The sequence below is a fragment of the Accipiter gentilis genome, chromosome 25 (assembly GCF_929443795.1).
Source record: "Accipiter gentilis chromosome 25, bAccGen1.1, whole genome shotgun sequence".
Classification (NCBI taxonomy): domain Eukaryota; kingdom Metazoa; phylum Chordata; class Aves; order Accipitriformes; family Accipitridae; genus Astur; species Astur gentilis.
The window spans coordinates 17461440-17487427 of NC_064904.1; the positions used below are offsets into that span (position 1 = coordinate 17461440).

A 25988-nucleotide genomic window follows, 5' to 3' on the forward strand; every position below is an offset into this window, starting at 1 on the left:
CTGAGGAGGGGAGACCTTATCACTCTCTACAACTACCAGAAAGGAGGCTGTAGTGAGGTGGGGGTCACTCTCTTTTCTCAAGTACCACGCGATAGGATGAGAGGAAATGGCCTCAAGTTGTTCTAGGGAGGTTTAGATTGAATATTAGGAAAAATTTCTTTATTGAAAAGGTTATCAAGCACTGGAACAGGCTGCCCAGGGAAGTGGTTGTGTCACCATGCCTTGAGGTATTTAAAAAATGTGTAGACGTGGTGCTTAGGGACGTGGTTTAGTGGTGGAGTTGGCAGTATGAGGTTTGTGGTTGGACTCGATGACCTTAAGGGTCTCTTCCAACCTAAATGATTCTATGAATCTGATGGCATAACCATTTTTTAATCCATCTAATTGTGCACCCAGCAACACTGTAATGTCCTCTGTCGTATGCACTGCATAGGAAACGTTGGCAGAAGAACATGTCCAGGCCTGGTACATACGCAACCTGCAGCCATTTGCCTCTACGTCCAAGGTTTTTCTACAAGCTGTTGTAGCCGTGCCGGGCTGCATGACCCTGCCCTGCACTGCAAGCAGACAAGCAAAGCCCATTAGAGCAGCCCCACTGTGTTTTCCTGAAGCTGTGCCTGAGCACAGGGCAAGAAGGGTCTTCTGGGGTCATCAGGGCTTGCTCTGGAGTCCAGTTCTCAGAGTTTGCAGGAGGCAGAGGAGGGAAAATAATGTTTTTCCAAGCAAACTCCCCCGTGGGCCCTTTGCAGGCTATCCTCACCTGTCCCCAGAGCCTCTTGAGCAGAGATGGCCACCTGCCAGCTCTTCACATCCTGACCCACTTTTCCTGAGAACTCAGCAAGGCAGAGTTTCACAGACAAGAGGAAATCCCTAAACAGCATGCAACCCAGAGAGTGGAAAGTTTGGGGGTGGGAGGGGCGTTGGTGTTTTGGGTTTTTCCCAACTTCCCCATGAACGTATTTGACAGCTCGCTGTCCCTGTCAGCACAGGATCTCAGTGGAAACTGGAGCTGGGAGGGCTCTTCCTGCCTGCGGGAGGCTTCCCAGGAGTGCGAGGGATTTACCAGTCACCACCTTTCATTTCCCTATCCCTTGCTGTGTCCCACTGAAGGCCATGTGCAGTGGCAAGCTGCAGACGGGTTTGCTGGTGGCCGGCTACTTTGTCTACCTGCTGGTGGGTGCAGCTGTGTTCCAGGCACTGGAGAGGACTGCTGAGAAGCAGGAGAAAATAGCAGCTGCCCAGATGAAGGAAGCTTTTCTGCAGAGCTTCACCCACCTCACCGTGGCGGAGATGGAGCAGTTTATGAAGGTAAGTCCCAGTCCTGCAGAAGCCCTTTCTCTCTCCTGTTTCCCTGTGAGATGTTGTTTCCTACTCAGCCTTGCTACAGAGAGAGCTTTCACTGCTTTCCTACTGATTTGATCATTTGGATGATTTTAGCAAACCCCAAGCTCACTCTCTGGTCTGAGCAGGCAGGTCACACTGATGGTAAATACAGCTTGTGTAACTTGACAAAACCTTGTGTGCTAACTATTAACAGTCCCCATTCCACCATGTCTGGAGTTTGTGGGGTCTTGCCTCCTGCTAATTGGACTTTCAGTGGGGCTGTGCTCATCTACAATGGATAGCATGGTAGTAAAAATGAGGTTGTCTGAAATGAATGGGTGTGGTTGCCACTTACAACAGCATCATAGATAGCACAGAGCAACAATACAGCAACGTCTGAAGTAATCTGTTGGGTGAAAAAAAAAGAAGCTCAGATCACTACAAGGAGGGTGGCATAGTCGAGGTTTACTTTTTGAAGATGCTGTAGAAGTGAAACAGGTAGCCTGGCCAAGGGAAAGGTGTTTCTGGTCACAGCACAGGAAGCTGAGAATGAGTATGGTTGTCTCTTCATCTGCGATATTTCCTAGGTCTATCTGCTACAGTGCAGAAGAAAATGGGGAGGGCAAATAGCCTTGCTGTAAGCATCTCCACATGGGAAACTAACGAAGCTCTTAACAGGCCAGTTCACATGATGAGGAAAGGAGGGGAACAGCTGGTATTTCTGATAAACAACCAGCAATCCAGCCCTCAGTTCACATATGCACGCACCCTCATCATCTTGAATTTTTTTGGGAAGGAGGAAAAAAAGAGGAACTTTTCAAGAAAATGAAATCTTTGTGCAAGGGCTGTGGAATGATTTCTGTTAGCTTTGATTTTCTGGGACAGCAGCAAAAAATATAGTGAGGGAGGAAGGAGTAGGGGGAAGACTTTTCTGGTGCAGTTTATTCCAGCTTGTGTCTTGCCTCTGGCAGGGCTGAGCCCTGGATTTTATCTAGGCTGTTTCCGTACAAACCAGCCTGCCTTCCAGATGTCCAGTCCAATGTTCTCTGTTTGCTAAAGGCAGGGACAGCTGGATACTGTTTGGGTTTTTTAATTTTTATTTTTTTTTTAACTTAAAAAAAAACCAACAAGGCACGCACTTAGAGTTAAAACCAAGGAAGAAGGGAATAGTCTGAAAATGCATGAGATGATAGATGATAAGGTTGGAGGGGCTTAGGAGAAACATCTCATCAAACCCCTGTGGCAGTCTCAACTCAAGGCAAACCATCTCTGACAGATGTTCATCTAACCTCATCTCAAAGGCCTCAATATAAATATGTGCATGTGTGTTCACGCATGCAGTTTGGAGAAGAGTGTGTAAGTCAGGCTGAATTCTGATTGTGGTCTGTCATGGCCTGAGCTGGACAGACCAGGGAGGGGTTGTGGTGAGTTTGGAATTCCCTCAGGCTAAATTAAGGTGAGATGACACCAAACGATCAGTTAAACATTTTATTCATGGCAGAAGCAGCCTGAAGTTGGCATGCATAATGGTGGTGGGGTTTCTCTCAACAGGCGTTGGCATGAAACTACCTCAGTAAACCGTGTAACCCGTAGTAACCACATACATGAATTCGGGGAAGAAGGAGAGCCCTCCTGTTGAGTCACAAGGTTCAGAGCGGACCCTCTTGCTTTCTAGACTCCTTCTCAGAGAAGAGCCTGGGGGTGGCTGGATCAGCTCCTAGTCCCAGACTTGATGAATGGGTTTATGTGTAAAGCAATGAGATGTAGGGACTATGGAAAAGGAGAGAGAAAGACAGACAGAGAGAGAAAGAGGAAAAGAAAAGCAAGATTTCACTGGTCCTGGGTCCAGCCTAGAGGTCCAGTTCCAGAGAGTGCGTGCATGGGGCTTCAGTTTGTGTCCTTTTACCATCTCCTTGCCCCTCTTTCGGGCGGGCACTCGAACTCATTAGGCTAATTAGGTGTCATGTGCAGTTTGTGCTTTCAGAACCTTTGGGAAGTGGGTCGGTGGGCTTGGGGGTCCTTTGGGGAGTAACTTCTCCTTCCCTGCAGGCATAACCATTGTTTGATCTTTGGCCATACCTGGTGCACCTGTGGTTCACTGTTCATTGTTATGCAGAGCTTGCTCCACCACAATGCTTGAGACATTAACTGTTTCAGTCTCTCACATGGTCGCACCAAGTGTAATGCTTTGCAAATCAATGGACTTTCTCTGAATTTAAATCTGTGACACTAATCAGAATACAGCCTTAAAATGAAATTCTCTGTGTAGTCACACGTACCCTGCTATAACTCACTGGTGCCCTTCTGGGAGGGATCAGCGTCACTGCTCAGTGTGCCTGAATACAGGTGATTGATCAGATCCTGGATCCACCACTGCTGTCTCAAGGGCGAACTCAAAACCAGCAACCAGCCACTTCATCACTTAAGCCGGTGGGCTATCTTGCTCTGCCATGTCCTAGTCATCTATAGGACCATTATTTCCAAAGTACTTAGCCTAAAAGAAAGTCCTTGATCATGCTAAAAGAAACATGTTCTAACACTCACTAGAGCAGTCAGCATAAACAGGGCAAAGGTCTAACACTCAAAAACATGAGCTGGCTGCTACCCAACCTTGGAGGTAAAGGTGTGAATAGTGTCAGAGTATTGCTGAGGACAGGTGAGTGGTATTCACAGGAAAGGAGCAGTAGTTGGCCAAATCTGTAGTACTCTTGCAGCAAGCACTTGAGAAAACCAGCCATGTTGATATCAAACTTTGCTTTCCCTCCCAGAACCTGACTGAAGCCATTCAGAATGGAGTATACCCTGTTGGAAATGAATCGCAGACTGAAGACAGCAACTGGGATTTCAGTAACTCCTTCTTCTTTGCAGGCACAGTTGTCTCCACAATAGGTAGGTCTAATGCTTTCCATGTATGTGTGTTTGTGTGTGTGTGATGCTTATTATATCTGATTATTAGGACCTGAATGGATAATACTTCCAAGGATAAAAACTCCAGCCCTTTATCATCATGGATGGTAAGCAGCAATGGTCTTGGTCCTGAGACTTCACCACCGCACAGCTCTTTGTGCATTATTTTGGCTTGTGAAATACCAGTGGCCTTTCATATTATTTCTGACTTGTTTCTTCTTTTTGAGCCATCTGTTAAAATGTTCACTCTGCTGCCAGTTGTGGGTAGGAGATAAATTTCACTTTCCTGGTCTTTATTCTAGGGTCAAACAGGCTTTAAATCTGAGACTGCTGTAAAGCATAAAAGAATGGTAGGAAAGAAATTAACTCTGCTGGGGCATGGACACTGTCTCAATAACCTGTGCTGAGCCATTAGTGCACATACTGAATTAGTAATATGCCAGGAGGAAAAAATGGGAAGGGGGTAAGGTAAATGCTGAGACTTTTACGCTGCTGCTTCAAGCTGTTCTGACCTTTTCGGGGGCTGCCTGCCGCTACCTGCCTCTTCCTTGCTCTCAAATATGCCTTCAAAAAAGTGCAGGCCTCCCAAATTTAAGCATAAAATCCACACTGTTGGCTCCTGCTTTCATGATTTGCTTTCATGCAGTGAAAGTCAAATCTATGTTTTTGCAGAGTGAAGCTGAGGCCTTACTCCCACTACACCCTAGACACAACTATTCCACTGATCCATGAGTGTGACAGGCCACAAGGGACGCAGTGGTGTCCCAGCATCATGGCAGGTGTGTAGGTGTTGCATGAACCCATGTGGAGACCTCCCACTGTAGAAGAAAGAAAGGCTTCTGACCCATCACATCAATGACAAATGTTCCATGGTTACAACAACATTCACATATCGATAAAGCTTCCCTGGTTCGTCAGCACCCTGATACTAGCCAATCCATTCCTTGCCACCACCTGTATTGCTGTATTGTTTTAATTACAGCATTTCTATGCCAAACAAATCAGTCGCTTCCCATCAAATTTCTTTCCCTAGCGAGGCAGACAGGCTGTCCCAGGAAAAGCACAGCTTTGCCTGTTTCTCTGCAGCGAAGCTGCAGAGGTCTGTTGTGAAGGCATACCAGGTACTTCCACCCATCTTCACCAGGTTTTGTCTGTCCATTTGTTTGAAAATGGAATATTTCTGCAACAGGGAGCACAAGACAGCCCAAGCATTTGGGGGCCTAGTAGCCAATAAATCACTCAACAGTTGTTTTATTTGTCTTTCCCCCCAAAGAAAACATTGCATTTTCCAAGTAATGAATGCCTTGAGATGAACAGTGCTTGGGAAAGTGCCTTTTCTCAAGGTCACTGATAGAGTAAGGACATACACAAAGTACAGGACTCTTGCACTCAGGGGTGTAACTCATGGGATCTAAAAGGAACATTCTCCAGTCCATTAAAGGACATGTTTGGATTTCTGCAGCCGTTGTTCCACTACTTAGATAAATACTCTTTTAGTAGGACTTTAAGACAAATATCTCTCTGGCTTGAATAAATCAGCCACCAGTAAGGTCTGGAGTAATTAGCACCATCTATTCCAATGCACACTGCACTACCTCCAGGATTGGAGCCAGTATCTGGACATACCAACTTACTGGCAGTTAGCCAGGGAGGTCATTAACACACAGGCAGATCAACAAGAGAAGATGGCTATATGTGATTCTGACATGACAAACAGCCTGGGACTCTAGCCTTGATGTCTTCCAGGTCCCCAGACTTCTGGTTTCTGTCTTCCCATGTATTTGTCACAGGACAGAGCATGTTTTCCATAACTGCTTTTAGATTGTGCTTCCATTCCCACTAAGGCTGGATTGGGAGCACACAGCGCTCTCTGCATCTCCCAAAACATGGAGGGTAGATCACTTTGCTTACTGCCTTTTTCAGAGAAAAAAGTGTGCATGTGAACTGAGAAGTCCTAGCCACATCTTTTGGGGTCAAAGGCAGGCCAGGCTGGGGTAGATGTGCATGTGACTGTGGACTGCTCCAGTTCTCTGGAATATCTCCTCTGACCCAGTTTTTTCATAGGTTATGGCACGCTACATCCTAAAACTGCTGGGGGCCAGATCTTCTGTGTCTTTTTTGCTCTGTTTGGAATCCCTCTGAATATTGTTTTTCTGCACCGTGTTGGTAAGATGCTCTCACTGCTGTGTAAAAAGCTGGGGAAATTCCTGTACGAAAAAGGAATGAGAAAGGTAATTAGTTTTACTTACTCAGGCACATTTATACGCTCAATTCTAAGTTTTTTTTCTCAAGATATATGCTGGCATTATCCTCTATTATATTCGTTCTCATGCTGTGTTAAACATTGTGCTGGGAGAGGGAAAGAGACATTCTTCACTTGCAGAGCTAAACAAACAAGGCAACCATAGAGGATATATTCAGAGAAAGGGAAGCATTTTGTCTACCCATCTAAATGGCAGACATCCAGCCCCCTTCAGCAATCAATGGAGAGAGTGGGTGCCTCATCCTGCTTCTCTAGACACTTATCTCAGGAGCTAACACTCTAGGGAAGTGTCTGTCTCCCTTTATAACCAGTAAAGAGAGAGATGATTAAGCATCTCATCTTGAGGCAGGAAAAAGCAGGTGAGCTGTAAAAAGCTGTAAAAAGCAGGTGAGCTGTAGGGGTTTCAATGGATATTGACTCAATGCCTAGTGTGTCACCCTTCCTTATTCATTATGCAGTCCTTCCATCCCTCTCCTCCCTTGAATTTGACAGAAAAGAAACATCAGGCTGAAGTTGTCCATTTGATCCCAGTTGCTGAAAGGTGAGGAAGCCCCTGTAAAGGGCTAGAGAAAGATGTGTCTTGCCTGGTTATACCCCAAGTTATTTGCAGCTCCTCCCCTTCTCTCACCACTAGTGAGGAAGTGAGAATAGCTTTTCTGTGTCTCCTACCGTAATTCTCTTTCAGGACAAGGTATGAACGCTACAGATAACCCTTTTCAAATTGCTAAATCTGTCCCCATGTCTGGGGAACTTAAATAGAACCTAAGGCTTGATCAGATATAGACTCAAGCACATGCACAATGTGTGAAGGCGTGAAAAATTATCCAACAGTTGCCATTAATTTCTAGACAATCTGGACTTATAAAATTCTATACATAAACTATATGTGTGTCTGGCTGATAAATCTTAATATATAACAAGCCTTTTTTTCCAGTCAAGGCTTCTTCATGACTGCTGAGAAGTAGGATGGTTCAAAAGTCACTGTCCAGGCACTTCTTCATCAGGAGCTCATTTGTTAAAGGTCTTCTTGTAGTAAGATATCCACTGGATAGGAGCCAATTTCTGGCACTGATGCAATGAGTAATAAAGTCAGCAGTCAAGACTCTTGGAGATAGTACTGTCAGAAATGGTGTCTTTTTTTTTTTTTTAGGTCTATTTTCCCAGGCAAATTTGAATGTTCTTTAGGTGCCACACCTGAATACCTAAAAACTAAAATTGAAGTCTGCTGAAAAGTGGAAATAGTCTGACTCCAGTAAAAGTCATTGGATAGGAATTCCTCCTATACTCATGGTCATTGGAGGATGATACAATCAGATAAAAGACTACCTCTCCCAGGGCCATACAACACTCATAATACATGGCTTTCTTCTGCTTCAGAGCAAGGCTACGGTACTTTTAGAGAAAGAGCACTCAAATACAAATGCTTCAGTTCCTGTAGTCCTAGTAGGTATTCCTAGATAGCCACGCATTTTGAACAGCCACCGCTATATATGGCCTGCTAGTGTGTCAAATCATGATTATAATTTAATTGGTTTCTTCCTTTTCCAGAAGAAGATCAAATTTCTGACCCTTTTATTCTTCCTGGCAACGGGGATCCTAGTTTTTCTGTGCTTGCCATCACTCTTCTTCCAGATAACAGAGGGCTGGTCCTACAGCGAAGGAATTTACTTTGCATTTATCACCCTCAGCACCATTGGCTTTGGAGATTATGTAGTAGGTAAGGTTATTTCAGAGAGGAGACGCAGCAAAGCACCAGGGTTATGACTGTAATTACCATGGGTTGACTGCATAGGCCACCAATGTACTGCAGAGACAAATCTTCTGTCTGAGTCGTTGGCTAGTCTTTGCCCTGTACAGTTCTGGAGGAAATATGCATTTCTCTGGGATTGCGCGTGCTGACAAAGTTGTCTAAATATAATGAAATGTGGTGCTTCGGGTTGCAGAGAAGCCAAGTATTTGGGGGAGGGAAGAGGAAGTGTGGGGGGAGAATTCAAGGAGCCTAGGAATTTGCATATACCAAAAGGGAACAGTTTGCAACAGTCATACAAAGTAAGACAGGTATCCCTGCTTTAGCCATCTAAGACTTATGTTTCAAAGCGTAAAGAAATAAGTGCTCATATTGCAGAAGCCATGATTTTACACAACAGACTGAAAGGTGGAAATCCCAGTCATGGGAAGGTGGGGAAATCTAATCACTCTGTGAGAAGTGGGGCTTAAACATATAAATCACTGCAAAAGTGGCCTTCTTTAGTCTGCTATGCATCACTGGGGGCTCTCTGTCTTCACAAGCCAGAGCTTAGGATTTCCCCTGAAGAGACTGTTTAAGCTACACTCCAGCATGCTAGTGTGCTTCCCAAAGCACTTCTGTGGTTCTGCTGACCAAAATACACTCTCCATAGAATAAGCTTCTGCAGAAGCTCCAAAATGATGACCAGGAGCCAAATCAGTGTTCACAGAAGAAGCAATCAAACACCTGGACTCCATGGAAAATCAAAGATTTCTCTACAGCAAGATGGCCAGCATCTTGCCAGCCTGAACTTCTCTTCAGTGGGGATATGAGAATGAAGCTCTGAAGCTAATACTTGAGCACCAGTGCTGTCCCTACAGAGAATCTGGAAGCCTCATGTCCCTTTCTGATGGACAGACATCCACCACACGTCAAACCCTAGGCTCTCAAGCCTTGCAGAGATGCAAGAGGGGCCTTGGAGACTGGCTGGCAGCCTTGCTGCGTGTTTGAAAGATTTCTTACATCAGGCTCAGGACTTTGGCAGAGGGAGCCCACAGACTTTTCCAGACACTGATGTTCCCTGCTGACCTTAATTTCTCTGAGTCAGCTAAAGAGGCTGGGTAGTGCTTTGATGATCCAGTTGACTTCTTGCTTGCTTGCATGAGTTTAGTGATTGCAATGATCTTGTAGCCTAGCTGATGGTTAATTCATGCAATGGCAATGAGTTGATGAGACCACATTTCCCCAGGTGATCCCAGCCAGCTAACTGTTCCCTCTTGCTACAAAGCACAGGAAACTAGTGTCCCCTGAAATTCCCCTTTTCACATAGTCAAGAGAAAGATTCTTTGTCTCCAACAGTGGTTAGGCAGTATTGCTGTGAACACAACACAGAACTCGGGCATCAGCAAGGAATCTATTACACAACAGTGGCCTCTTTGCTCACTCCAGCCAGGGCCAATCTTTGTCACTGCAGTGGAGGACAACAGGGCACAAGCATTTCTTTCCTAACCATCTGCAGGACTGATAACCCTGGCCTGTGTGATACTGAGCACCTCAAACTTCAGTGATGTGGAATACAGGAAGGTGCAAAGTGGGTGTTGTCATGCAGGAGAAAAAGTGAACATCAAACTGGTGTATTCTCTTCCCTTGTCCAAATTACAAGTGTGTTTTACAATAATGACAGCAAGTCACAGCCTTAAAACTACTACCTCCATAGCACCTTCCTCCTCTGCAGCCATATTATTTTACAAATACAGTAAAAAATAACAACTAGATAGCCCTTCTGGCTTTGTGATTTCATCTTCTTTAGGATGACTTAACTGGAGCTGAAGTATTTCTCCCTGCAGTGTTTATTGATAGGACAAGGAATAATGGCTTTAAACTGAAAGAGGGTAGATTTAGATTAGATGTAAGGAAGAAGTTCTTCACTGTGAGGGTGGTGAGGCACTGGAACAGAGGTTCTGCCCGGAGAAGTTGTGGATGCCCCATCCCTGGGAGTGTTCAAGGCCAGGCTGGATGGGGCTTTGAGCAACCTGGGCTAGTGGAAGGTGTCCCTGCCCATGGCAAGGGGGTTGGAACTCTTTAAGGTCCCTTCCAACCCAAACCATTCTGTGGTTCTATGATTTATCTCAATTGGCCTTAAACAAAGGTGATAAAGTGACCATGTTTAATCCCTCACACCATCACAATGAAACAAGCGGAATCAATGACTGCTCTGAGTATTATGCATTTAGAATTGAGTACAGATGACAAATGGATTTGTGCTAGCCAAGTGCAACAGAACAGGTGTGACTTTATTTGCATTTTAGTAATTCAAAACTAGTTTATAGCTGTTGCACTTCAAGCATGAGATAAAGCCTGTTTTGGGTAGGGAGACATCGTAGGAAGATGGCAGAGTCTGGATTTAACTGCTTGTAGTACACATACCCATGGGTGATACTTCTAGGGTGAAACTCCCCTTGGGCTGTAAACTGAATTTATGCCCTGCTGAAGTCCAGTTTTGAGTTAACAATACAAAGATATTACTAGTTGCTTTGCTAACCCCACATCATGAACTGCAGATAAGAGCACAAAAGGAGATGCTTTCTAGCAAGGCTGGAATCCCCTCTGCCAAGTGAACTCCAGCAGAAGAAAAAGAAACAGCTGTTGGATATCTATCCATGAGGACAAACCAGCCCAATCCTGCCCCATTTCCAGAGCTCTTGCATGACAAAGTACAAAAATCCTGCACATCGATCTGTGAAGTACAGAGCACTGCAGGACTTGAAAAGAGTTGCCAGCATCATGGCTCCTTCTGGGCAGCTTCACAAGGGGAAATGATCCACCAGGTTTGTGGTCTCCCTGTCCGGGCACATTGCTGTCTTATCTACTATGTGGAGTCACCCTTGACAGTGACTTATAGCACTCAATAAGCAGCATCACCAAGTTTTCCTGCAGATGCCAGGGCCATATCAGCTGTATCATGATGACAACATTGTGTGGGACTAAGTGCGGCAGGAGAAAATGCTTTCTGTATGTTGGTGGTGGATTGCTGACGTCTGAAGAAACAAATGAAATGACCCATGCAGAAAAGCAGGTGTGCGATACTGGCTGTTGCTAAGAGGTTTGGACTGCATGAAATAAGCTTTGGTCCACTGCTTGCCAACACAGTAAGTTGTGTTCTTGGCATGTGTCAGTGAGTTCTCATCAGTCACCTAGTTTTTTAATGGAGGAAGCTCCCGAAGCCATTCAAAAGTAAAGTAGGAATTGCAGCTACTCTCTTTGTATGATCAAGGGTACCTATAATTTAAAGCAAATATTTATTAGTTTATAATCACACTTGATAGCAGTACACAGAATTACAATAATCTAGGTAGTAATAGTTGTGTGGTTATAGTGGCCCACTGTGCTCTGCGAGTTTGGGAATATTTTCAAGGTAATACAACACAATTTTACACTACTTCCCACATCATTGCATTTACCTGTAGATGCAGAGGTTGAATTGGAATTGGTATGTTGTAAGGGTAAAAAAATATCCCACTCTGCTACTAGTACATCTCAATCCCGGTATATCTTTTTGACAGGCCATATCTTTTTGACGGTTGTGCTAGCCTCTATCAGTTTATTGCAACAAGACACTTGCCCAACCTTAACCTAATGCTGGGGAGGTGAGAGACTCCACTACAATGGAAAAGTCACCTTAAAGTACTCAATGTAAAATACATTGATGAATCCATTAGGCTGGCCCACTTTACACAGGCAAAGCAATTTTAACTTGTTAATTTTTTTCTTTCTCTCCCCTTGTCTGCAGGTAAACAGCCTGACAGGATTTACTTTTCCTACTACCGAACGCTGGTGGCCATTTGGATTCTTTTCGGCCTTGCCTGGATTGCTCTCCTATTTAATTTATTGACAACAGTACTAGAAGATACTGAAAAAATAATTGTCAAGGATCTCCATCAAATTGGAAAGGTGAGTAAGGGCAATGAAGCAAGCCAACAAAGAAGATACTGGCCTGCTCAATTTATTCCAGAAGAAGAGCTACTGCCACCACGTGCTGGAGGGGATGCAGAGAAAATTGAGTCATTAGAAGCAGATTCTGAACACACAAAAAATGAAAAAAATGATTTTTCTTACAGCAAGACTATTGCCATAACATATGAGAATTGAATTCTTCATTGGAGAGTTGCTAGTGAATTATTCTGAAGAAATTCCCATGGAAATAAAATTTCTCCTACCTTTTGCTGAGATATGACCTTTCAGAACTCAGGACTCACAGTTACACAAAACCCAAACTTAATGGTAAGAAATTTGCTCCTCAATTTGCAGCTAGGTTGTGCTAACAACCTGAAAAGTGCACTTGTTTTGCAAGGCATTTTTAAAGTGCTTCTGAAAAAATGCAGAGGAGGGGACCGGTAGAGCTTGCTGGTTCTATTTGGATTTTGCTGCTTGCAAGAAATCATGTCTCTTCCAGGAACTGACATGCACAAGCTTTTATGAGGCATTGCATAGCACCTTTGGAAGAAGAAATAAGGGTATATAACTTAACAGATGCCTGATTTGAGCCATCATATTGGATAAGCTATTATGATCTGAAAGACATGTTTGAAGGACAAGACCTGGGCTCAGTTCAGACACTAGAAACATCTAATGGACAAGGTTAGAAAAAGGTTAGTGTGTTAGAAATGATTAATTCTACCTCTTCCTGTTTTATACTAAGATGAATAAAGGCAATTTCACCTTTTTTCCCTGTGGCTTTGAACAACCTTTCTGATGGTGTTTATAAAGAACATATAAACCCATGTCTTTAATTCAAATTTTATAATAATTTTATTCTGTCAGCACTTTATAAGAACAGAGACTGGTTTGAATGGAGCAGCCCTCACTGCATCAGAGCCTTGCTGCTATGTTTGTATTCCATAAGAGCTATAAAGTCATTTTAAAAGGATTTTATTGTGTTGTGCTAAGGTAGCTTTCCAAGAGCAAGTGTTGTCTAAACAGTGCAGCCTTACCTTCAACCAGGTAAAAAAAGGATGTCAAATTTGGGCATGGTGTTTCAGATGTACTGCCTGGCATGCAGGCCATCCCTGGGAGAAGATCCTGGCCTTTAAAGGCTCAATCCATTCATCAGGTGCCTTGTGTGTGTCAAGAGTACATGAAAATCCTACCCTGAAGTGCTGGCAAAGCAGCTGTTGTAGACACAGTCATAGAGGTGAAAAGTCCCAAGGGTGTATATGGTTACGTTAAAAGTCAGTCCAGTCCAACATCCTGTCTCAGACCATGCCTACTAGCGTATGCCTCCAAAGAGCATAAGAATGAGGCAGCTCTGCCATGCCCCTGTGACGGGGTGCAATCCCTCTTCCAGTAGCTGGTGGCTCAAAGGCTGCCCAAACAAGAGGTGGTGTCTCTGTACTTCAAAGTCCGTGAACTTGCCCAAATGCTGAACCCACATCAGCACCCCCAGGACCCACCCAAGGTAGTCCATAGGTCCAGTAACCAAAGTATCTCCCTTCGATGGTGCTGAACGTGTCACTTGACAGGTTTTCATGATATCCTCAAGGTCCTATTTTGTCAGACAGTGAATAATTGTTCTCGGCTCACCCTCTGGGTGTTAGTTACAGCAAGACCAGCCCTTGCCAGAGCTATTCCTGTATGAAAGGGAAAATAGATTACAGCTATAAAGCAAATCTAGGCCATAAAGATGCAATCAGCCTTGAATTCATAACTATTTCAGTCAAACAAAACCACACTTCTTGCCAAAACAGCTCTGCTGGTTCAAGACCTGGCATGTAGACCTGACCAAATATGTCCTTTCTTTCTCTCCCCAAATTATTTTCCAGTGTTGCCCTCAAGGCTGACTTCTCACCTAATATGTCTCACTCCCAGTAAACCTTTCTGAGGCAGCAGGAACAAGAACTGACCAAAACTGGGGCAAGGTGGCAGGGGTATCGTAGGACACAGCAGTCCTTGTGCAAGCCACGACCCTGTTGCTATCACAAGGTGACACCATAGCTATGCAGAGAAAGCAGCTGGATGCTCCTGGGCAGGGATCTCTTCACCTCTCTGTGTTCCCCTCTCACCAAGCATTGACTCACATTATTATTTTCCAGGCATGATTTTTTCTTTTCTGTTTTTTTCCCATCCCTTCCTACAAGGACAATTAACCCCATCCGCAGCCTAATAGAGGTACTGTCAGGGCTGGTTTAGGGAGAGATGGTCCTGCCTTGGGGTGCGAAGGCCATTTTGCACAGTCTGTCATAGTTCCTTCCAGGTCAGTTCCTGGTGTTTGATGCCCCCCAGCCCCAAGGTGGTAGGCAGGGCTTCTGGGCCAGCACAACCCACGTCTATTTGCTGTCTCTATTGAAGAAGAGCCTCCAAGGAACATCTTGAAGTCAACACACTGCTGAAGGGTTTTCTTTAACTTGTTCCCACTGTCCTGCTTGCTCCCTGTCACGACAAATAACGCAACGCAGCCCTGAAACAAGCTGGTAATGTCTTATTCCAACACAGAGCAATCGAGGATGCTTGTTTAGACATTTCAGGAAGAGCAAGAGAGATGGCCCATGGACTCTGACTGTAATCACAAGCACAGAGCCAGGCATCGGCTCTTTGAACAGAATAGGAGAAATTCTGTATCCTTCACACTGGTGGGTGTTTAACAATGAGCCATGAAAACCAAACACGGCCCGTGGCCAAAAATCAGTCTGCCCTGTGCTGCTATTGTCATAGGGTGCAGGCAATTCACCTTTTAACTCATCCCCTCTTGCCACACTCCCCTTGTAAGGCTGTGCTTGCTCCAGACAAGGCACAGAGGTACTGAACAACTCACCCAGGGCCCGGGTATGTGGGAAACGGGAGCCAGGAACAGCCGTCATGGGGTTGTCCTCCTTCAGGCACCAAGAATTGAGGTGTCCCTCCAGCTGTAGATGCCAGCCTGGGAACAGAGAAAACACATCCACAAGCATAAAGAACATAAAAGCTCTCAGGAGAAATTCAGATAACTGCCCTAAGAAAGAAGACTAGCCATTCATAAATCCTCATACCTGCAGGGAGGACTTTTGAAGAAGGGTCTCAGCTTTGCTTCTCGTGCCCTCTCGTGGCTGTGTGCAGCAGACACCCTTTGCATTTCTGCCAAGTTCAGGCAGTTTTACTCTGCCTCCCACTGTGCGGTTCAGCTGATGTAGCTGGTACAACCCTGGCCAGTGCAAGTCCCAGGGCAACAGATTTGTCAGTGTGAACCAGAGGAAGCCATCCTGGATTTTTATGCAGTTCCTACGAGCTAGCTAAGGGCTAAAACATGCCTCATTCTCAAGAAAGAGACGGGAATGGGCACCCTGAACTAGTCCAGCCAGGGATCCTGCTTTGTACCCACACTGAAACAGCTTTGTGGAGGTCAGCTGGGGATGCGACAGCTTTCTGTCAGCAAACCATCAAGCGAAGGACCCTCGCTGGCAGCGCGCACAGTGCTGACGACGGGGTATGCTCCTATCGTGTCCCGTGCACCAGCTTCCCCTGCACAACGTCTGCTGCGGGACCGAGGCACACATTCACACCCTCTGTCACACAGGGAAAGGGATTGTTCCAGAAAAAAAATAATCTGCAAAACGGCAGGTTTGGGTGCAGGCTTTGGGGCCAGGATGAGCTGGCCCACTCTGCAGCGGCCTCGAGGGCAGGCGGTGCCTCAGGCAGCAGGAGGGGTGGAGATAGAGGCTGCAGATATGTGGAAGAAAGAGCCAGCACCAAAGGGTGTGTGGTCCTCTCTGCTGGGAAAGGCAAGGGAAAAGCCCAGGAAAGCTGCAAGCCAGGGTGGGAGAGGAACTTTTTTGGATGCCATATTGTTCCTCATGCTTACACTGAACAATAAAGCTGAAGGGCTTCGGCACAGTAACAAATCTCTCTGGGGTTGGAGCAAGCAGCCTCTCCCAACATTATCGTCCTCTGAGCACCGCACAACTGCAGCAGATCTTGTCCTCGCTTCACCCCTGAAAGGGGAAGCTGTTGCTTTCTCTGCAGATAGTAGGGGCCCCAGAGAAAATTAAGTGTATCACCTGAGCTCATGCATGAGACCTTAGGCAAACACCTAGTCTGGTGCTCTCTCAACCAGGACCAGGTGCCCTGGTATTGCTTACTAATACATTAGCTAGTGGTTCTGTAGTTGTTGAGGTTAAGAAAAATAATCTTGAATTGAGAGCAAAGTTAGAACAGAGCTTCTCCTCCACAGCTGGAGATTAAAATGGTCCCAAGACTTTTAATTCATGAGTGTAAGCCAGGCTCCGGCTCTTCTTCTGCACGTTCCCCTTGCCCAAGGGACAGAAAACAGGAGTAAAATCCATTCTGAAATCCCTTTTCTGCCAAGTGACGAGGCAGCAGCAATCCTCCGGAGACCAGGCGGAGGGGTTCTCCGTCAGCAGATCTGCACAGTCTGGAGCCTTTCCCGCGAGCTGTTTAAAAACCCTGACTGTGACCCAGCCCCGCTGTGCCACTCAGGGAAATCCAATTTTCACAGAGCAGCCTCGTGTGCAACTGCCAGCTCTCCCACTACAGCTTGTTTTCAAATGGGAAACATTTCCAAAGCAAGCCAAATACTTTCCCATACGTTAAACCAGTTGCTGAAGAACTCCAGGAGTATGATCATGAAACATATTATCTTGGATTAAATGGCAGCAGCATGTTCCTGCATTCAGTCTGGGCTGCTCCTCATACATCACCCACGTCTTTGCTGCCAGCTAGCAAACAGTGTGCATTTCTGCACTTGAAACCGAGGAAATGCCATGAGGAATTATCTTTCCCTCAGAAAGAAGCCCCTCAGAAATTCAATTGCCTCCAGAGAGAATAGGAGAAACTGCACTTTGATCTGTCTTTAATTAATGTATGGGATTGTTTAGGGATCTTTCGAGGTCTCCTTCAATTAATAGCCAGTTCATTTGGAGAGATTAGTTTTCTTCTGGAAGCGGAGAGACTAGTCAAAGCAATGGAACAGCTTGGCTAAAGTAACATCATATAGCCAGGGGGATAATTTTTTTACAGAAATTACTAAACGTGGGCCACACACATGCTGTTTTCCACTCTGTCACACTTGGACATGTGCTTTCTTGCCTGACTTGTGACCAAAAGGCACTGGACCCAGCTCAGAACTGGTTTAACAAACATAACTAATTGCTCTCCAAAGGCCCTTTCTCCATCCCTCACAATCGCACCCGAAGAAACAAAAAAATCAGATTTTGGTGTCAGCCAAGTCCCCCTGTACCCTTCCAGCAGGATTCAAAGTGGTCTTGAAGATTTCCTGTGAGGTTTTATACCAGCTCTCACACTGTAAGGAAAGGGGATCCCTGGGATCCCTGGCACTTGTGGCTGAAGACCAGCATGGGGCAATATTGTTGGTTCCATGCTAGAAAAGTCAATATTTTGTTCTTCTGGGGCTAAAAAGCTGGGGGAAAGAAAAAACGCTGCCCTCCAGAGAGCCTTGTCCATGCTTTTGCATCCCCGTAGCCAGCCCCAACTCCACCTCAGGACATGAACTCAAACAGCTCCAAATCTGCTTAGAAAATTCAGCATTTTCTATCATGAGGGGTTCTGGACTTGATTAGGATAATTCTCTACCAGAGGTTTGGAAAGGCTCATTTTGCTGAGTTAAAGTTAGGGCAATTATTGAATCCATTTAATTACTGGTTCAACATGATTTAGGAGACATGTATCTGAATAAAGACTTTCCAAATTTCTCTTTCAATTATTCTCACATATGTGGTTGGAAACCATAGCTGTACTTCTGTGGTGAGATGCCGAAGCATGAAATAATACATCCCCAGAAAGAGAGATAAACTGATAAGCAGAACAATAATAGTAACAAGCATGCGTCATTGAAAAATGAAGAGAGGTACAACTTACAATTTAAGTTAATGGCTTCCTTGAGAGGGATTAGCCAGAAGGATGCTAATATTCTCAAAGAACAAATGTGGCTTGAGGTGAATCCAGCTTCTCAAAGTAAAAGATGTTTGTTCATCATAGCAAGGCATGGAGAAAATCATGCATTACAACCAGAAAGAAACATAAGTCAGAATTTTTGCTGCAAATCCCCCAGAATTCACAGTTCCATTCATTTAAATGACTCACTGAGTGCTTTAAAAACAAGGTTAAGGCCTTAAATTTAAAATGGCTTTAGACATTTGCTAGAAACCAGGGATGAAACCCAAGCAGAGATCTGTCTATTCTCAGCTTCAAAAGTCCAGGCATTCATCTCAAAATACAATACACACTGGCTCAGAACAAGAAAGATGCAAGAAGCCCAGTATAGGCATCTTCCAATTGCTAGATGCCAATTCTCCCTATTCAAGCAGTCTGCCTCTTCACAAAACGTGCAGAAGCTATACAGCATTTCTATTGTGCAAGTCTGTTGCAACAGAAATGCTGGGGTCAGGGCATGTATATTGCCCAAAAGTATATATATATCAACTAAAGATTAAAGGCCCATCACTGCAGAACCTTGGCCAGTTTCCCAATTGCCAGTATAAAATTCCAATACATAAATGTTTTCTTAATAGATTTTTTTCCCCCTTTCTTCCTTTCCTTCCTTATTTCTTTCTTCCTTACAGCCCTCAAGTCGGTGATGGGATGAAGAATGGGTGCAGCAGAGCTCACTACAGTCCCAGAAATGCTTGGGCAGCTTCTAGAGAAACATAGTCCAGAAGCAAGGTCTACAAAGTGCTTAAAGGTTACGTGTAATATCAGCAGTGGTAGCACAATTTGGTGATGCCAAATAGCCATGAATTGCCAGGAGAAAACCAAAAAGTGGATTTCTCAGCAGTGACTGTAAAACTCTATTCCTTGCTTGCAATAGGTCTCTGAGCAAAAGCCTGAATACAAGCTGCCCAGGTTCTTTGCTCAAATGTGGTTCATTTGTAGGGTTGGGGTTTGGTAACAACACTTCCCAGTCATCATCTTGCAGCCTTCTGCAGGGGCTCAGCCTGCCTTGGCAAACCGACTAGCGAAGGTGGAAAACATCCTCTTAGGATGCAAATGTTAAGGGAGAAGCATGATTGCTGGTGCATGACAATTTGCATGCTGGTATTTGTAGTAATAAACAGTAATAAGTCATACCAAAGTGGGTAGGGCTTTGGTGCAGCAGCCAGGGTGCCTTTCAGCTACACTTCTGGGAAGTTAAAAGCAGGACTAGAAATTTCCATATAAAGAGCCTTGCTTTGGCACACAGTTTTCTCAGTTAATATGGCTCATAGACAAAAGCAGAGAATGGCAACCTCATGCTAAAAACCCCAAAGCCTTTACTTGCCTCACAGATGCCAAAAAGCAGAGAAGTGAGTTACGAAAATGTAGTCACTCCAGCACCAGGGCCATCCGTCATACGTGGTGACAGCATGGTGAGGAGAGGTGGCACGGAGAAGGACAGGCAGACCACTCTTTCCCATGGAATTATGGATGGGGCTTATTTTTGGGGTCAGCAGTGTAAGACAGCCTGCACCGTAGGTTAACCCAGACCTCATGAACAGCAGCGATGCTCCAGATGTCCATCAGCTGAGACAGTAACTCTATTTGCCATCATCTGAAAACCTAATTCAGTTTTCCCTGACTTTTAAACTTGGTCAGATCACGGCTTGTCTTGTATCCAGACCTGTCTTATTTGAGTTTGGGTTCATGTCTACTGACCACGTCATGAGCAGATGTCACTAACAGAGGGAACCAGAGTGAACATGCTAAATGCTACCCAAATCACCAACAGGATTTCAGCAAATATATCCAGACAATTAAGCATGCCCCAGGGTCAAATCACCCCGGCATAGCAGGATAGCCAAAAGGTGCTTCTTACAAAATGCAACCATGAAGATGAGCAAAAAGCCATGTAGAAATAACTGTGCACACACACTGCCACGGCACAGCCTCCAGATGTCAGCACCAACCCAAGCAAGAGAGACACACAGCGCAAACGGTGCAGAAAAACCCCACTTGCAGGCTTTGACTTCCAGAAACACTCTCCTGCAGTCCTGCTCTCCTGCCTGGGACAGACAGACAGACAGGAGGGTTTCCATTTCACCTGGAAAAAGTGCTCGGTTCACAGACAAAACCAAGGGATGCGGTTTGTAGCTGTGCATGCAAGCGTTTTACATGCACGTTGTACTGATGTAGACCACGTGTGCCTCCGTGCATGTAGGTGCTCATCAGATATATATATATATATATATATATACACACACACAAGTATAAATAACTTTTGTTCTTAAGAATAACAGTCTCTTTGCTGACAACTTTACATGAAGGTAAAAGCAAGGCATGTCCTCCAGTACTTTTTTCTAACCATATGCATATTCATCTCTTCCAGTACACATTCCTGTGTGCCACGCAGCTGATGAGCTGAGAAACACAGCAATCAGCCCTGGATAAGGGATCTGAGAACATAAACATCGGTCGGATCCCCCAGTGATGTAAGGCAGCATGCCTTCAAGTTTATGTAGTAAGGTTGATGTTAAGTGATGAAGAAATTGGTTCTCTCCTCTATTACCCTTGGCCTGTTAAGTTCATTTTATGCCACTCTTTTAGCAACATAAATTTGCCTATTAGGAAAAAAAAAAAGGCTTAAAAAAAATCCCATCTCTACCTTTTCTTCCCCTTAACTCTGCCCTCTCCTTACAGCCCACAAGAATTAAATGCATTGAAAATTTATTGGGAAGGCCCCAAATTCTGCTCAAAGCAGGCATTGGCATTGTCCCTGTTACAGTGTGGTGCAGAATAAAGGCACACGTACAGCAGCACGGCCCCTGACGCCAAGCATTGGGCCAGCAGAGGTGCGAGACCCAACGGAGACTGCTGACCACCCTTCTGCAGGCTGCAGAGAGGTACGCAGGGGGGCAGAGAGCATCCTCCAGCCTAACCTTGCACCTGCAGATAACTGGGGGAAGATCCAGGGGCTGTTTATTTAAACACGTACTCCCCCTTAACACCAGATCAAAGAAAAATTAATGAAGGAGATGCCAGATTCCCCAACTCTTGTAGGGCACAGAGGTGTCGTTTTTACATAAAAAGACCCTCAAGATCCTCCTGCACCTAAGTGTTCATCCTAAGAACAGAGCTGCACATAGTCTGAGCAGGGCTGGGAGTGCCTGGAGGGATCATGACACAGAAGATTAATGGATCTCTTCCAGCCATAGGCTGTCAGTTAAGTCAAGCACTGCTAATGTGGGATGTTGTCCTGAGACCTCTGTTAGCACAATGACGAAGCTTTTTTTAAGTCCTCTGTGTAAAAGGCATAATCCTCGTATGCCAATGGATCATATCCTTGAGATCCCTAGAGAGCAGGGCAAATGTGGAAAGAAAAGGAAAGGAAATCCCTTATTTCATAATGGTGCAAACAGACATGTCAGGAGAATTACATCAACATGCAGCACATGTGAAATTTAATACTCCTCCTAATGCATTTAGATGAGGCAAAATGCAAAGTCTATACTGCCTCTGGGAATAATTCTGGTAGGAAGCTTTCACCGCTAGGAACCAAGGACTTTCTACTCACTCTGGAATTTGAGCCTTTGTTTTCAAAGCCTTCCTGAGAGACTTCAAAATCAAGTTTGTTAAGTGTACATTACTCTTTGAAGATCTGTATTCCAAAATGAAGCACCAGTGCTCTTCCCAGCAACACTGGCGCAAATTAAGAGTAGCATGCTTGAAAATCAATAAACATTCATGGGGTCGCAGACAATCTGCAAAAGAGGAGAGCCTGATCCTTTGCATTGCAGAAAGCCAAGATATCCAAACACACACAGCCCTTATCCTTTGCCTAGTGTCAGCTGGCATTGCTGCAAGGGTGCTGCAGACCTGCATGGATTTCCACCAGCTTTGACTGTGGCCCATAAATCTCTCAAAGGCTTTTAAATGCAAGCAGTATTTGCTTTGGAGTCCTTGCAGACAGGAGGAGCCTGAGATCTTCTGGCTGGTTCCCCACCCCCCATATCAGACTATAGATATGGGATTCAGCAAAGGATACAGCTCAGATGTGGCTTGAATTCAGACAAGTGACTTGAAGTGATGATTTCCCCCCCACCAGGCTGCAGATGATCGATGTATTATGCATGAAAATAGCGCCAGGCACAGATGGGGTGGGAGTAGAAGGTGTGAGCTGATAATGACAGCAGCCAAGCTCTGCTAGAAAAGACTCTACAACACACTTGCATATTGGGCAGAAAAAGGATGCAACATATATGAGAGACTAGCCATGGTTTAAAGGGCCAAACAGTTTAATTACCACCAAAACTTAGGTTTATGCAAAGATTTGAGTGGCATGGTTGCCAGAAGGAGGAGGGGATTAGCCTTGATGATTCAAGGAAGTGTATTCCCATCTTGTGTTCTTGAATAACCATAGGGAGATCAGTGAAACACTTATTCTGGGTTTTAAAACCTGAAGACAGGGAATCCAAAGCAGTGACATGGTGCTGCATCAGATATTGCCTCCAGCAGGATCCTGGCTCATACTCAGCACAGTGCTGAGAACTTGGCACCAGGTCCAAAGCTGAAACAAACAGGAATTTCTCCATGGACACTTCTAGGGTTTGGATCCAGGCCCTTGAAGACCAGCACGCATGGCCTGATCCTGAAGAAACAGCGGCAGTTTGGATGGGCAACGTGTCACTGACTTGGAGCCGGGTGGGTACAGACTTCAGTGGGAGGATGAGTCAAGAGAGCTTCAGCTCCATCTGCAAAAGGACCTGGTGCTGTGAGAAAGAGCTTAGCAAGTGTGCTATCCATAAAGACCCATGAGGAAGCAGTGATGATCCAAAGAAAAGCCTATGACTTCTCTGATCAGCCTTGGAGCATTCTGGAGGTCATTGCAAGACAAGATGCTTAAAATAAGCTGCTTTCCTTCTACAATCAAACCATCAGAAGGGGATACTCTTCCTTACAGAGCTTCTTTGAAGAAGCTCCAGCCTTGGAGTATGCATCTTACAGCTGGCAAGATGTCATTGGCTTTGCCAAATCTGACCACAGCTGATCCCCGATGCAATAAAATGTTGGCCTTGAATCACCAGAGGCTGAGAATGTGCTTGTCTGGAGGATCATCAGACAAAGGCAGCAAAGATTTGCTGGCAACTTGCAATGCATTTGCCAGTTCCAGGCTCTGTGGAAGCCTGACCCTGCATAAAAAGATCCTTGCATGAGTCTACTCTTTGCTACCAGCCCTGCTCATGGTGCCAGTAACGTAACAGCTATAGGAAATCTGTGTCTGAGGGATCTGAGCTGTGCACTCAGATATATGCAATAATCCTTGCAATGCTGAGACATGACAATGTTTTGGGAAGTCAGGCCAGCAAGCATTGCACAGAGGCAATGAATATTTTACGTCACTTAAGGGCTAGGTCCCTATGAAATGTAGCTGTTTCACTGCTCAGAAAGCAATCTGTTCAAATTTCCTCCAAACAGGGCTCAAATGCTCAAATTTGTCCGTGGGAATAAGCATTTCTGATAACACTGCCCAACATAAGCTTGCAAAGAAACCTCCCATAGAGGGAGCATCTCAAGGGATAAGGGTATTTCCTATAGCCTAAGGGGCTGCAACCCACTTATGGGTGTGGTAACTCACCTAAAACCAAGAGAAAATGTGTGATAGAAAGGGTGCATTGGGAGACTGGAGGAATCCAGAACTCATGATGGTTCATGATGGGACATACTGTATCAAGCCCTGCTAGTCACTGGTTTGGGTTGTCTCTGCTTCCCCTCCATCTCCCAGCTCGGCAAGCCATCTCCACAGGGCTTAATTCACACACATCCTGAGAGACACCTTCAAACAGGCTTCCCCGTCACTGTGGCCCAACGCAGTCTCCCTAAACTGTACAAGGACCTGAAGGTCTTGCGTAGGTCCGGTTTCATTAGCTTTATACCCAGCCAAGACCCACCACAGACTAGTAAAAGCCCCTTCATTCCCACTCACGTTGGCTTTGATGTCACATTTTGTGGTGCTAGCACCATCGAGACCTGTGCATCAGTCCGGATCTGGCCCCAGTCTATCCTGCATGGTTGTCCTTATCTCAGGCATTTTCAGGGAGCTCAGCAGCAATTTATGGATCAAAGCTAATCGATAATACCAGTGCCCTTTCACCATATTGCTTTCACTAAATTACTGCATCCTTTAAAAAAGAAATCTTAGCAGACCACAGTACAATGCCAGACAGACTGTCACTACCAAATTATGTTTATTTATTCTCTCTGTGGCTCTTGGCTGGCCCCATTACCAGCATATCTTAGTGTCTCTCAGTCATCAGCATATTTGCCTTCCCTCCCTTCCCCCTACCCCGAGGTACATGTCTCCTCTCAAGTACAAAGCGGACTGACACGGCAAGTTTTTGAGCCTATTTAACACCAGCTTTATCTGAGGAGAACTAGATTCAGTGACAGAGCCTCAGAATTAATTACACAAAGGTGAATTCCTGTCACAGAGCCCGGCACAGTGTCACCGCAAACATTTTAACAGCCAGTCTCTGGCCCTCGGCTGCCTTTGTGCAGCGTAAAGCAATTATTTGTACCTGCTTGGTGAAACGTGTCAGCCCCCTCAGAGGTGTTGCGATATAGCAAACACGGTTATTCGTGGGCAGGGCAAAGAAAAGGGTGTATGGTGGATCTCGGCTGTGCACACAGTCCCTGGTGCTGCTGTGCTCAAGCCCTTCAGGGCTGTGAATGCAGTTGTTTGTGGACAGTCCACGCAGTGAATACTCTCTTGCAGATGAGATGCAGCCGGACTCAGTGATTTGGCCAAAAGGAGAAATGGGACTCGAGGCCAAGGAAGCAAAGTTGAAGTGCAAATGTCAAACTCCAGCCTGTCCTCGCCAAGCCCCACCGGTAGGGAGCAAATGGGAGACCGAACCCCTCTCCCATCTCCCTTTTGTCAAGTGTCCTCCACCCTTTCTTCTCCCTTTTCACCTTCCCTGCATCCCAGAGTATCCCTGGTGGAAATTCTCTTCATCCTTCACACCCCAGCTCCCCTTCCCCTTGATGCAGCTGTTGCAGCTGGCACATTCCTGCTAGTCTTTTTTTTTTTTTTTACAAAAAGGGACATGTTTGGGGGTTTTCTTTACATACCTGTATTACAAATTTGCACATTGCTGAGCTGACATGGGGGTCAGCCTGTAAAGTTCATCAGAGATGATCATAGGAGAGCAGAGGGTGAAAATGAACAAAATTGCATTTCAGCATGGAGCAAGGAAGGGAAATTGTGTTTATCCCTCCTGCTGCAACGTGCAGCTTTCCTTCATCTTCCTCAACAGCTACTAGCTCCGGGGCAAGGAAAGAGGGATGGAGGGATGAGGGGAGGTTGGGTACAGTGGAGAGCAAAGGGAATTGTCTGTATAAAGGGGGGACTGGGGCACAGGACAGGGAACAAGCAGTGGAGGACACATCTCTGCCTTTCCTGGAGGAAAAGAGCTGTCTGCACATCCCAAACTCTCCCACTACCGGGACCGGCTGGTGCTGTGAGGCTCTTTTAAGAAATATTAGAGGCAGATCGGATTTACCCAGGGGCTTTGGGGTTTAGTCAGAGCTCCTGGACCTCCCCGAATTGACTGCTGGCTGTGGAGGACCTTGGGGTCACCTGAGGAAGAAGTGCTGAAGAGACCGAGTGGCTCCTGGGCAGAAACTCCCGAAGGCCAGCGTGTGGTGGGCTCCCCACACACGGGGGACAGGATGAGCTGTCGGCCAGAGAAGCCCATGCAAACCCTGAGAGAGGAAGTTTTCCAGCTGATCAGCAGGAAAATGGGGCTATTCTCGGTGAACTCGGCCACAGTGCAAAAACAAAGTTCTTCCTCA

The 25988-nt window shown here is 45.5% G+C and overlaps 1 protein-coding gene across 6 annotated transcripts; it reads left to right on the top strand.

Annotated features, from left to right (window-relative positions):
* Positions 1 to 962: 962 nt before the first annotated feature.
* On the top strand, positions 963 to 20364 carry LOC126050559 (potassium channel subfamily K member 16-like). Of its 6 annotated transcripts, none has more exons than XR_007509587.1 (6): positions 963 to 1308; positions 4092 to 4212; positions 6295 to 6461; positions 8042 to 8210; positions 12010 to 12868; positions 18788 to 20364. XR_007509587.1 is itself a non-coding variant. In XM_049828563.1 (6 exons), exons 1-6 carry the CDS (start codon positions 1114 to 1116, stop codon positions 18800 to 18802), a joined length of 828 nt encoding a protein of 275 aa, XP_049684520.1. In that variant the 5' UTR covers positions 963 to 1113; the 3' UTR covers positions 18803 to 20364. The 6 variants fall into 6 exon arrangements, 3 of the variants coding, with proteins under 3 accessions (XP_049684520.1, XP_049684519.1, XP_049684518.1); XR_007509589.1 differs by having other exon boundaries at positions 12010 to 12500; XR_007509588.1 differs by lacking the exon at positions 18788 to 20364 and having other exon boundaries at positions 12010 to 12500; positions 12673 to 12942.
* Positions 20365 to 25988: the final 5624 nt, after the last annotated feature.